We start from the raw sequence: 13,492 nt of genomic DNA on the forward strand, positions 1-13,492 counted from the left end.
AGAGATCTAAACCTATAAATGTATTATTGCTACTAAGCTCCATCACAAGTAATCATTCTCCCCTGTATTTCTTATCCCTAACACTTGCAGGAGACACTTAAGCCCCATTATGACCAACCCTCAGACACGAGGTATCTGTCAAAAGGTCAGTATTTTATTGTCAAACATGAGTAAGTGCCTCTCCTAATAACATAGTGAAAAGTAATTAGGCTCAAAAATAGCTAGTTAAATGATTAAACAACAACCACGCAAAAATAGTTGCATACTTGCAGTCTATTACATAACCTTAATTCATCCATATTAAATACTACAAGGAGTAAAATATCTCCTTTATTATCTATTACTGTAGAACAGCTTCTAATAGCATTTGCCTCACTCTCTAATTCCTTGCCATCAGACTCTTTAAAGAACATAAGGCTTCTACTAGAAATCTGTTCAAGATATTTTATCTTTCACTAACAATGTATTTCCAACATCTCCCTAATCCCCAGTTCCAAAGCCACTGTTACTTCTTATTTAACACCCTACTCCAGATACTGAACCTGAAGATCATGCTAAGTGAAAAGTTAGATACAGAAAGACAAATACTGCATAATCTCACTTACATGTGGAAACTAAAAAAAAAATTCCAACTCCACAGAAACAGACATTAGAAGGGGAGTTACCAATGAACAGAGGGTAGGGAGAATGGGGATGTTCGTCAAGGTTGCACAAACATTCATTATAAGATGAAGAATTTATGGAGATCTAATATATAGCACACTAAATATGGCTAATAATAATGTAGTGTGCACTTAAAATCTGTAAAGAGAGTAGATCTTAAATATTCTCACCACAAGTAATATAAAAATGAAAAGGTACCTATACGAGGTAAACAGGTCAATTAGCTTGGGTGTGGTAATTATTTCACAACGTATATGTATATCAAAATACGTTGTACACCTTGAATATATGTACTTTTATCAAGTACATGGCAATAATGCTGAAAAAGGAACAATACGCATTTATTATACTGTAGTTTCTCTGGGTCAAGAACTCACTAATGGTTTAGCTCATGCAATCTGACTTGGGGTCTCTCATGTCACAGTCAAAATGACAGCAGGATTAGGGTCATCTGAAGGCTGAGATGAGGCAGCAGGATCCATTTCCACGGCAGTTCACTGACATAGTACTAGTTTCCCAGAAGACCTCAGTTCCTCCCCATGTGAGTCTCTCCACAGGCTACATGAGCATCCTCAAGATATGGTGGGCTAACTACCCCCAGAAGAAGCAGTCCAAGAAAACAATGTGGATGCCACAATAGCTTTTCTGACCAAAGATCAGAAGTCACACATGATTTCTTCATTATCCTAGTGGTTACATGGGTCATGCCTATTCAATGTGTGAGGATTACATAAGAGCATGAATATTAGGAGGCGGGGCTCACTGGATGCGTATTAGTTCATTCTCACGCTGCTATGAAGAAATAGCCAAGACTGGGTAATTTATAAAGAAAAGAGGTTTAACTGACTCATAGTTCTGCATGGCTGGGGATACCTCAGGAAACTTACAATCATGGCAGAAGGCACTTCTTCACAGGGCGCCATGACAGAGAGAATGAGTGCAAGCAGGGGAAATGCCAGACACTTATAAAACCACGAGATTCATGAGACTCACTCATTATCACGAGAGCAACATGGGGGAAACTGGTCCTATGATCCAATTACCTCTACGAGGTCCTGCCCTTGACACATAGGGATTATTACAATTCAAGGTGAGATTTGGGTGGGGACACAGAGCCAAACCATATCAAGGTGTCATTTTATTTTAGAGACTGGCTTCCTTCCATACTATGAGTGTTAAAAGAGTCAATATATGTAAAGCATTTAGATTAGTGCCTGGCTTACAGTAAATGATACACAAGTATTTGTCGTCATTTCTTTTCTCACTCTGGAAAGAGTATCTATGGAAAAAAAATCTTTTAAATTTCTCATGCTGCTGTTCCCCCATATGTTAAAATGAATAAAAGACATTTTAAATTTCCCTCCAGTTATAGATTTATATATTTCTGATAGTTTTACATGAGATAAAATTTCTGAAGGTTCAGCTAGAGGAAGTCAACCTCTTTTCAATGAAAAAGCATGACCCCTTCTGAGAGACAGCTCCTAGAAAGTAATTTTGTATACAGTCATTTGCATGTCTTCCGAAAAGCAATGCCATCCTTCACCATGTACACATTATAATAATTTCAAAAAGAATACTCTAAAATCTTCTGGATAGACTTTAAAGTTGTAAATAAGCCAACCACTGATAAGATTATATGAGGAAGATGTCACATGGCAATATACAGCAGAAAAAAAGTGATTTGTCCTGAAAGCATAGAAAATATCAAACAACACTTATATACTCCTACCCAGCAAATATTCTAGACAATGGCTTTTTTATCACCTAAATGTATTAATTTCCCACAATCAAAAAAGATTAAGAGAAAACATAAATACCATTTTACAAAGGTTAAAAGTATTTTCACATGGACCAAAACAATATTTATTCTCACAACAACTCAATGAAGTCAAATGGCACAAATACAGTCATCTCTAAATTAAAAATGAAGAAACTGAATAAGAGATTAAAAGATTTGCCCAAGATCACATAGCTGTGAATGACAAAGATAAATTCCTGAGATACAAATGCCATAAATTTGCTGCTACATCATACTGTTTCTACAATGAGACAATAGGAATACACCATATTTTTTTACAAATATCCTAGGTAATGAACTCACCTATTTTTTTCCAAAAACTCTCAAGTATTACATTAATAACAGGTAAATCAAATCACACAAATAGCTCAATTTGAAGACCCCCAGAGGAAAGAGAAGCAGAAAAGAGCTACCGACTACAGACTCAAAATGAAATCTAGCCAAGGGCAAGAGATTGATGAGACAATACGTCAGGTAGTGGACAAAACAATCAAACTAGGAAGATACATATTTTGATTTTTATGTATCCACAATATAATTTATACTTAAAATTTCCCAAAGGCAACTCAGTTTAAATGTCACGATGTTATTAAAGACATAAATGTACTTTGACACTTATGTTTGTATGCATCTGTTTACCTGGATAGCTAGCTGGCAATAGGGACAGGTGCACAAACTGATCCTAAAGTGATTCTGTAGCAGTTTGCAAATATACACACTATACAAAATGTGACAATTAATGAATGTGGAATTTGGAGGAGAAAAGAAAACAGTATTATAGAAATAAGATTAAGATGCAGCACATACCATAGGTCTCACAAGATTGTTTAAAAATAACCCCCAGATTTGACTGTAAGCTTCCCAGTAACTAGGGTAAAAAGGGACATGGAATCAGACATTATCTCTGTATCGACCCAATGAAAACAGATGAGTTTTTCAACAGATATCCAGCAATATCTGGTTCCAAAGCCTGAGATAAATGACATTCTTGGGTTCTCACAAAAAGAACAGTGCATCATAGAGATATCAATCCCCTCGGCCCTTGGGACAGCATAAAAGGCAGAGTGAAGTAGGATGTGATGGAGTACTGTATGTGAAAAACTTTGGAAAGCATTGTTTTGTATAGCAATCTTGCCAGAGTAGAAAAGGTTAATTCGTCAAGAATGATAAAACTCTGTATACTCTGGTTTTACTTTCACTGAGCAACTTTCTCATCCATAATTTAATCTCTTAGGTGATCCTACTCTCTAGGAAACATCCATACAATTAAGCTAATCACAGTTCTCATGCAGAGTTATTTTTCTACTGAAATAATAAGTTAGCATTCTGGCCTAAAACCAGTTTCTTAACATCAAGCTGCCTTTGAGCCCTTACAAAACTCCCTTCCCTCTAACTGCCTAGTATTCCTTCGAAGAACACCGGTGAATTTCAGTTTCAAAATTTTCTTCTGCCCCATCTGTTCCCCTCATATCTGGTTCTTACCTATCTGCACACTTGGCGTTGACTTGACACTTAATACTGTGCCTGGTTTTCTAGACTGCTCTTGCCTAGGGTAGCGTCCATGGCTCCCCTTTTCTCCCTGCCCTGAAGCCACAGCCTACAGGAACATCCAAGTTCAGACCAGGTTCTGTATTCCTAGTCATAACCTAGACACAGACTGAGGCTCCCATTCCTCCCAAATCTCCATTTGCTCTGGAAGGAATTTAGTAGCACTTGTGAGTTTCATAGCATGAATTAGTTCCCTGGTATTTGGTCACCATGGGTGAACTATCTCATAGTTTCTGCACTAGCAGAGCCTGCACCAGATCCTGATACTGTCAATCTTTTCAGAAAATAGGAAAATGTAACACCCATACTGAAACTGCCAGGGAGCCCTAAGCCCATCACAGTACTACAGAGAATACAACTGCCAGAAACCTCAGTGAGACATTTGGGTTGGCCTAATGGCACAGAGCTTGAGGTGCCAACTGGTATCAGGGAGAGACAAATAACATTCCACAAATGAACCAGAGCCAGAAACCAATGAACAATTTTCAGATGTGAGCAGCATACAAAGTACCTTACACACTGGTCTCTTCCACTGCTGCATTTGTAGGTAGTGTTTACTGCCAGCAGCAGCAGCATCTTTATAAAGAACTGGAGTGAAACATATAGCTAATTATATTTTACATGATTTCCCAAAGCTACTATAGACAGAAATCATTTTGTAATCGTTGCCATCACTGCAGAGCCAATGTACACAGAGGCAATCTAAAATCTAGCCTGGATGTTCCATGATCAACATTTTACTTATTAAGCTGAAATAAAAATACTGTAAATAGCAAATATCATAGTCCTGGTCCCTTTCTTAGGAAGGCCAGTTTAAATAACTGAATAATATAGACAAAAATGGAAGGTAGCTAGCATGCTTGTTGTCACATTCCCTTTTGCCAATTGCTCCCTGCAGTTTTTACCACACAGTCTTCATGAGGACTCAGAATTCTTATTAATATCCTATACCAGGGAGCCACTACCAATTCAACAGAATTGGTAAGAGTGGAAATGTACTGGCCACTCCTGTTCTAGATAACTATTGCGTATCTTCTACCTTTATAACTGGAAAATAACTTCTGTTCAGCATATAAGACTCATAGTGCTCATGGAAGCTGATGGTGTAAGTCTTTCCAACTTCTAAGCCAGGAGATCCAAAGATATGGGCTCTACATGTGATATTTCTATCTGAAAATATAAAGGCTAGAGGTTAAGATATTTATCTACAGGCTTGCTACTTCAATTACAGTCCTTGGACCAGCAGCACCCGCAGCACCGGGAAGCTTCTTAGCAACGCAGAATCTCAGCCCCCTTGCCAGACTTATTGAATTAGAATCTTCATTTAAAGATCCACAGGTGAGTCACCTGCACATTAACATCTGACTAAAGGACACAGAGCAAAACACATTTTTTTCTCTCCAAATAGCCTATGACTTTCACACAGGTTTATATCAACACTCTGGATTTAGTAACATAGTTCTTTGTCTACATGCAGGTTGTGTATCCTTTTCATCTGAATATACATAGGGTATGTATGTTCTAATATCTAAGAACCCATGTGTAAAGTTCCAGTGATAAGAAATACACTATTAGGATTCATAACAATTATTAAGGATTTTAGAAATGTCTTTTCACTTAATACTACAAACATTTCAGAGAAGTACCATTTTATAACAGAAGAAAAAGTGGCTAACACATGTATCTAAGAGAATGTTAGTTTTAAAAAAGAAAAAGAAATCTATGCATCCACCTTTCTAAATGTTTTACTTAACTACAATGTTTAGCTTTAAAAAAAAAAGTTAAAAACCATACAGTAAATTTTTTAAAATGAAAGGCCAGGTGCGGTGGTTCATGCCTACAATCCCAGCACTTTGGGAGGCCGAGGCGAATCATCCTGGCTAGCACAGTGAAACCCCATCTCTACTGAAAATACGAAAAAAAAAAAAAAAACAAAATTAGCCAGGTGTGGTGGCAGGTCCCTATAGTCCCAGCTACTCGGGAGGCTGGGGCAGCAGAATGGCATGAACCCAGGAGGCTGAGCTTGCAGAGAGCCGAGATCGTGCCATTGCACTCCAGCCTGGGTGATGTCTCAAAAAATAAAATACAATAAAATAAGGAAAATTTCAATTTTAATTAAAGTTATCAGTGAACATTACTATTGCAGTGAAAGACTAGATAGAACAGTTACTTAAGAAGACAGCAAACTGGTACATTGGCTCATGTCTGCAATTCCAGCACTTTGGGAGGCCAAGGCAGTAGGATGCCTTGAGCACAGGAGTTCGAGACCAATCTGAGTAACAGAGTGAGACCCCTGTCTCTACCAAACACAAAAACAAACAAACAAACAAAATTAGCTGGGTATGGTGCTGCACATCTGCAGTTCCCGCTACTCAGGAGGCTGAGGTAGGAAGATTGCTCAAGCCCAGGAGTTTGAAGCTGCAGTGAGCTATGATCATGCCACTGTACTCAAGCCTGGGTAGCAGAGCAATACCTCATCTCTTAAAAAAATACTTTTTTTTTAAACGTAGCATGGTAGAGGTTAAGATATTTATCTATAGGCTTGCTACTTCAATTACAGTCCTCAGTATCTCAGACAAGGGCATCAGTCTAGTGTGATCCTCGTATTTCAGGGTCTAGAGTCCTTAATTTTGGAGTTTCAGAAAGAGTTGACTTTGGGACTCCATCCAGAGCTGATTAGGTTCACAGAACTGGCTTAAACTTACTCAACTCTCAGAAATTGCTGCCGGGGGTTGGGGAGACCTTTTCAATGGCAAGTAAACTTACATCTATCATCTAAAAAGCCAAATCCTTAGTATTAGAATGCCTAGAGAGAGGAAATAATCAAAAGCTAGAGGAGCCAGATGTCCATGTAGAGGGAGATACGTAACAAAAACAGTACCTTGAGGCTCCACTTTCCTAGGGTCCACGTATTCATTTACTCCTCCTTGAACAGTCTCTTTAGACAAGGAACAACAAAATCAATTAACCCTTAGCTTTCTTAGTACAAATTCATTCTGGCCTTCCAACTGGAAGTGGGCAGTCCCAAATGTCTGCAGCCACACATTCATAGGCAGCCCTTCCTCACTGCAATTGAAAACCTCACCCAAGTTGTGTTGATTTCTAATAAGAGATTCATTCATTCACAAAAGACAACCAACCTTCTTTCTAGGTTCTGGAGATACCTACTTGACCCTTTACATATCTATCACATAGCTAAAATCTCACCTTATATTTTACAATGCTGCAAGTATTTTTCTAATGATGGGTTCTAGAGAGGATTCATGTACTCCATAACTCAACTTCTTAGTGTTCTGACAATAGCTAAGAACAATGTCATGTATGTTTGTATCTCACCTTGTTGAAGTCTAAAACATAAAAGCAATGATATTCTGAGGTTCCTTAGAAGAGAAATAGGTGGCACTGTTATAGCTAGGAGATTACAGGGAAGGGGTGTTGCAAGGTAAGAACTCTTTTTCCTGAACACAGTGTGTAAACCATCATAAAGGACATGGGACCTTTATTAATGTCCCCCCCACAAGGCGGATCCTGGCTATGTTTCTGGTTTGGACATTAGTCTAATCATATTCTTCATATTTGAGTATTTAAAAGCAGAAAAATGAGAGATTTCCTAAAGAATTCAAGTCAACTTCTTTCAAAGTCTTGCTCGGTATTGATAGATCATTGTCTAATGTACTAGGAGCATCTGTTCAGTCATAAAAAAGGGAAGTCCAGACCAAATGCAGATTAGAAGTCATTGAGTATATGTGGGAAGCAGAGGACATCAGATTTCTGATTCATCTGTGCATATTATAACTTTTATTTACCCACCGCAATAGCGCAATTAAATTACCTGAAAGTAAAAACTTTTAACCAAAAGAAGTCTCACTTTAGCAACGATCATAATTGCCTTAAGAAACAATGCCAAATAACATTACATAGGCAACTCTTAATTAACCATGTGAAGAGAGCCCAGAGATACAGGAAAAATTGGGATTCACAAGCAATCCTCAAACTTTATTTCAACTGGGAGTTGAAATGACTAAACCTCTTCCCTCAGCATGGAATATAGAAAAATTAACTGGTTAAATGTTTAACTGTGTATCCCCTGACTACCCTTTGGTTAAAATACAAAATAGTAGTCAGTCAAGCAAAGAAAGAAGAAAAGTAAATGGGTTGGATAATTCACACAGTGGATAGTAAAATCCTAAAAAGTTACAGTTGCTTATATGTATTAAAGTTCAAATAAGTGTGATTATTTGAAGAAGTCTTTGTAAGACAGGTTTGCAAACTGCTACATCTTGGCAGGTGGGACTCAGTGAGCTCCCTGCAAATAAAAGTAAACCTGATTTTCATTGCTGAAAGTTCTGTCATGTTAGACTCCTACCATTTATTTCACAAAGATGTTTGCGAAAAGTTACCTCATTGTGTCAATCTCATGTTAACAATTAAACTATGTGTTTACGGAAATAATTTTAATGCAAACAAAATTACAAGATGCCTGGTTACCATTTAGTAGCGAGGGCACTGACACAGATACACTTAGGAAGAACTATGAAAATCACTGTTAAACTTAAAGAGGAATATTACTGGAAAAGACAGCCTATTAGATCTATGAAAACAGTATAAAACCTCACTTATGACACTAAAGCACCCACATACTTCCTTCAAATTGATTTCAAGCGATTCGAATTTCTATTCCTGTAAAAGTCATTTTGGCACCCAATAAAATACTACATATTTTCTTTAATCTTTCAACTAAATTCTTCACAGCACTCTGTAGTGTGGATGTGTACTGAGGCTGAATCAGGACAGGTTAATAGGCTTGTCAAAGCTCACAAAATGAATCATTGCTGGATTTCTGAAATCTTGAATTAAAGCCGGGGAGTATTACAGTTGGACAAAAAAATAAGATTTGGCAGATTTTGGAGTTTCCTTGGTATCTTTAAGAACTGAACAGATAATCATCTCTTTCTTACTGCCTGAATAAAGGACTTAGATGTCTTTTTCTCATGAACCCTCCCCGTCTCCCTAGTAGGGATTAATCTATATAACTAGAGGAAGGGAGTTCTAAAGCCTTACACAAGAAATAGTGGACCTAATTATCCGCACATGGTTATTCAATTGTTCTGTTACTTCCAGTAAAAATCGTTAATCACTATCTGCTTTCTTCCTAACATCTCTGAGCTGTGTAGTTCACCAGATCATTATTTGCTCAAGAAAAAAAAAAAAGCAACTATACTATTATTATTATTAAATAGTTAAACTTGGAACTACCCAGGAAGATAATGCTATCAAAACTAAGCATTTAAGCATTAACTGGACCATCCAACTGGATCGTGGGTTGGGTATTCTGAGCTTCAGCTTCTTCAAGTCCAACGGCGGAGGTCTTTCCCTAGTCTCCTAACGTTCCTCCGTTGAATTTATTGGTACGGCTTTCTGAAAGACTGAGGGCTTACTTAGGAAACCCATTATTTGCAAGGAGGGTTGAAGCAATTTGCTGTGCTGCCTTAACATAAAAAGCAACCCTGTACTGAGTGGTTACTAAGTATGAGGCCTTGGAAGGTCTCCCAACTCTTCTAACAGGTAGGGGACACCCTGCGCTACTAAGGGCGAGAAATTCAGTGAGTGGCTCTCAGGAAGACTGTGGTGGCAAAAACAGCGCCTTGCAGTCCAACAAAGTCTCCTCCGGGGGGTGGCCCCAAGGCTCAAAAGGCGCCCCCAGTGGGAGGCCCTCGCCGTTGTCCCAACACCCATTACCCGACAGCGCAGCAAGCCGCGCCTCCACGGGAAGGATACGCTCCAGGTAGTAGGCGCCCTCAGCCGCCACTGCGTCCGCGGTGTCCCTCGCGTCCCCAGCTGCCGTCAACCCCATGCCCAACGCCTCTTCCAGCACCCTCAAGGCAGAGCTCGGTATCCCTCGCTGAGCTGCCATCTCTGGCGCTCCGAGCCCCAGCCACCTGCCGGCCCACAGCCGCCCCTAAGGGCAACAGCGAAGACGCCGCCCAACGGCCCCAGGCAGCTCTCGCGAGATCCCGGCATCTCTCACCCCGCCCCACGGGAGCCCAGACACGGAAGGGTTGCCAGGAGTCCAAGGAGCTGTCGCCCTCCCGGGCCTCCCGGTTACCGTGGCAACGTTGTTGCCTAGTTAACGCGAGAGCTCAGGCGCAGCTCTCGGAGCGGACAAGATACAATAAACAATTGGCTTTCATTGCACCTTCCTACCCAAGCAGCTTGGTTTTCTTTCGCTTTGACCCTATAATTTCTTTCCCACTTCATTGTCGTCTCTGAATTACCTTTCTCTTGATTCTTGCCCATTAGCAGTCCTCTAATTTCAGATGTTTGTAGATCCCCAAGTGTTCCCAGGGAAAACTAGTAGAAAAGGTGAGTTCTCAACACCTAGAATTTTTTTTTTTTTTTTTTTTTTTTTGAGAAGGTGTCTCGCTCTGTCACCCAGGCTGGAGTGCTGTGGCCGGATCTCAGCTCACTGCAAGCTCCGCCTCCCGGGTTCACGCCATTGTCCTGCCTCAGCCTCCCGGGTAGCTGGGACTACAGGCGCCGCCACCTTGCCCGGCTAGTTTTTTGTAGTTTTTAGCAGAGACGGGGTTGGGGTTTCACCGTGTTAGCCCGGATGGTCTCGATCTCTTGACCTCGTGATCCGCCCGTCTCGGCCTCCCAAAGTGCTGGGATTACAGGCTTGAGCCACCGCGCCCGGCCAACACCTAGAATTGTTTTTAAAATGAAAAAATAAAGTTCTAGAAATCATAATTGAAAGACTGACCCAGGGGAACTACCACACGCTTAGCAATAAAGAACTATGGTGTTCAGCTTTGTCAAGTCCTTTCTTGTGATCTTTAATGCATTTAGCTGGACATCTGTTTTGAGTTCGGTTCCACATACTAAGACTTGGAATAGTATTTGTAGCATTGATTCTCGCCAAGTTAAAAACAGTTGCATAAAACTTATGAGCTACAAATTTGGTCCTAACAAATGTATATAGTTGACACTTGCCCGATCATGTGTAGTCTTATTGCTATGAGAGGATCTTCCTCAGGTTATATTGCGTATGTATCAGAAGCAAATTCAAGGCCCTTTTCCTTGCAAATATTTGGGGTTTTTTCCCCCCTTAATTTTGTTTTAGGTTCAGGGGTACATGTGCAGGTAAGCTCATGTCGCAGGGGTTTGGTGTATAACTTATTTCGTCAGCCAGGTACTAAGTGTAGTACCCAATAGTTATTTTTTCTGATCTTCTCCCTCCTCCCACTCTCCTCCTCAAGTAGGCCACAGTGTCCGTTGTTCCCTCTTTGTGTCCATTTGTTCTCATTATTTAGCTCCCACTTATAAGTAAGAACATGCAGTATTTGGTTTTCTGTTCCTGCATTAGTTTGCTAAGGATAATGGCCTCCAGCTCCATTCATGTCCCTGAGAAGACATGATCTCATTCTTTTATGGCTGCATAGTATTCCATGGTATATGTGTACCACATTTTCTTTATCCAGTCCATTGATGGGTATTTGAGTTGAATCCATGACTATGTTATCATGATATCAATGAACATGCATGTGCATGTGTTTTTATGGTAGAACAATTTCTATTTCTTTGGGTATATACCCAGTAATGAGATTGCTAGGGCGGATGGTATTATTTTTCATTCTACATTTCTTGATGAAAACTGGAAGCCAGTGATCCCATAAAAGCTCCCATTTATTACCAAAAGATAGCAGTAACTTTCTAAGGAGGTGTTTGAGACTACCTGTGTCAGAGCCAGAGAGACAGCTTTCAGAGCCTGCTTCCATCACTTACTAGCTATGACACATTGGGCAAACTACTACTTAATGCCTCTAGGCCCTAGTTTCATCATTTGTAGAACAAAGACAACAATATTACCTACCTCAAAGTGCTGTTGCAAGGGGTAAAGCAACATAAAGCATTAAGAACTTACCAGGAACATAGAAGATACTAAGAAATGTTAGCTGTTATTTCTATTAAATGTGTTTGATTTTGTTTATTTTTTAGAATAATCAAGGGTCACAGGTAGATATAGTAGTCGGATAATTCATTCCTAGTACCTATTCTTTTATTACTGTACTCTTTGTCCTTGAGTTCTCACATCACACATTTCCTGAGTGCTCATTAAATGCAAGGAACAATTACAGGAGGCTGAAAATACAGGAGAAGAATTCTGACATTGGAGAATCCACTGCTTTTATAGAAAGGTTGCTCTTTGTTTCAGAAGAAGGCATTACCTCATCTCTCAAGGTTGTTTCCTGTAAATCCAGCCTTCACAAATGACCGGAGTAAGGAGTGGTCAAGGCCTTACATTTTTGGCATATCCAGCAAGACATGTAGGAACATAAAAGACATGAAGGAGGATTTCTCAGAACAATTACTGTTTACTTTTATTTGTTTTTGTTTGTTACAATGGCTCATCATTCTGACATTTTAGATGTAGTGTGTCATCTTCTACAGATGTTTGTCTCCTGCCTCTTCTGTATGACCTTAATTAAGTTCTCTGAGCCTTAGTTTCCTGTTCTGTAAGCCAGAGATTTTAATACCTACCTTACTAAAATATAAAGACTAAACGAAATATGTGAAAAGCACTTATAACCATGTCTGGTATATCAAATGTTTTCAGTAAATAATCGTTAATAAAATTTGCTTAAAATATTGAATGAATATGCAAGCTTATTGGATATTATATTTGTAAGAAACTTAAACATACAGAAACAATTTAAGATAAAACTTAAATATTTTTAGAAATATGCAGCACTCAGCCAGGCACGATGACTCACACATGTAATCCCAGCACTTTGGGAGTCTAAGGCAGATGGATCACAAGGTCAGGAGATCAAGACCATCCTGGCTAACATGGTGAAACCCCGTCTCTACTAAAAATACAAAACATTAGCCGGGTGTAGTGGCACACGCCTGTAGTCCCAGCTACTCAGGAGGCTAGGCAGGAGAATCACCTGAACCCAGGAGGCAGAGGTTGCAGTGTGCTGAGATCATGCCACTGCACTCCAGCCTGGGCAACGGAGCAAGACTCCATCCCCCAAAAAAAAAAAAAAAAGAAATAAAGAAAGGAAGGAAAAAAAGAAAGGAAGGAAGGGAGGGAGGGAGCGAAGGAGGGAAGGAAGAAAAGAGAGAAAAGAGAAAGAAATATGCAGCACTCAAAAAAGGGAAAGAGTTTAATAGGGTCATATAAAATGAATAAATTATGACCAATATCCACTGCTTAATGCAGAGGAGAAATGGGAAAAAAAATCTTCTCCAAAGAGTTCAAAAACAGAAGACTTAAGACTGAAAGAAGTATCATTAACTACACTCCTCAAAAAAATGAAAACCTGTAAGTCTAATTCTATGAAGTTTCAAGTAGCCAAAGTTTTAATTCAGAGTTACTAATTTGATTATATCCATGTCATGGATTTCAAAACTGGAAGTCACCCAAGATATGTGTGGTTCAACTACAATTTGAAACACATTTCACAGGGACCTAAGCAGAAG

General features: G+C 39.4%; 1 protein-coding gene across 3 annotated transcripts in view; it reads right to left on the bottom strand.

Moving 5' to 3' along the window:
• The window catches only part of SPAG16 (sperm associated antigen 16), a 1,171,227-nt gene extending 1,161,199 nt beyond the window's left edge, over positions 1-10,028 (bottom strand). For 2 of the 3 annotated variants that reach the window (XM_011932319.1, XM_011932316.1), the window contains exon 1: positions 9,788-10,028. Coding sequence is in view for 1 of the 3 variants with exons in the window: in XM_011932316.1 (XP_011787706.1) it covers positions 9,788-9,923 (136 nt within the window). In the remaining 2 variants the exon portion in view is untranslated. Of the gene's footprint in view, positions 1-8,497; positions 8,530-9,787 lie in introns of all 3 variants that reach the window. The other variant, XM_011932317.1, reaches the window with a different exon arrangement.
• Positions 10,029-13,492: the final 3,464 nt, after the last annotated feature.

This window comes from Colobus angolensis, unplaced genomic scaffold (genome assembly GCF_000951035.1).
Source record: "Colobus angolensis palliatus isolate OR3802 unplaced genomic scaffold, Cang.pa_1.0 Scaffold95, whole genome shotgun sequence".
In the NCBI taxonomy this organism is placed as follows: domain Eukaryota; kingdom Metazoa; phylum Chordata; class Mammalia; order Primates; family Cercopithecidae; genus Colobus; species Colobus angolensis.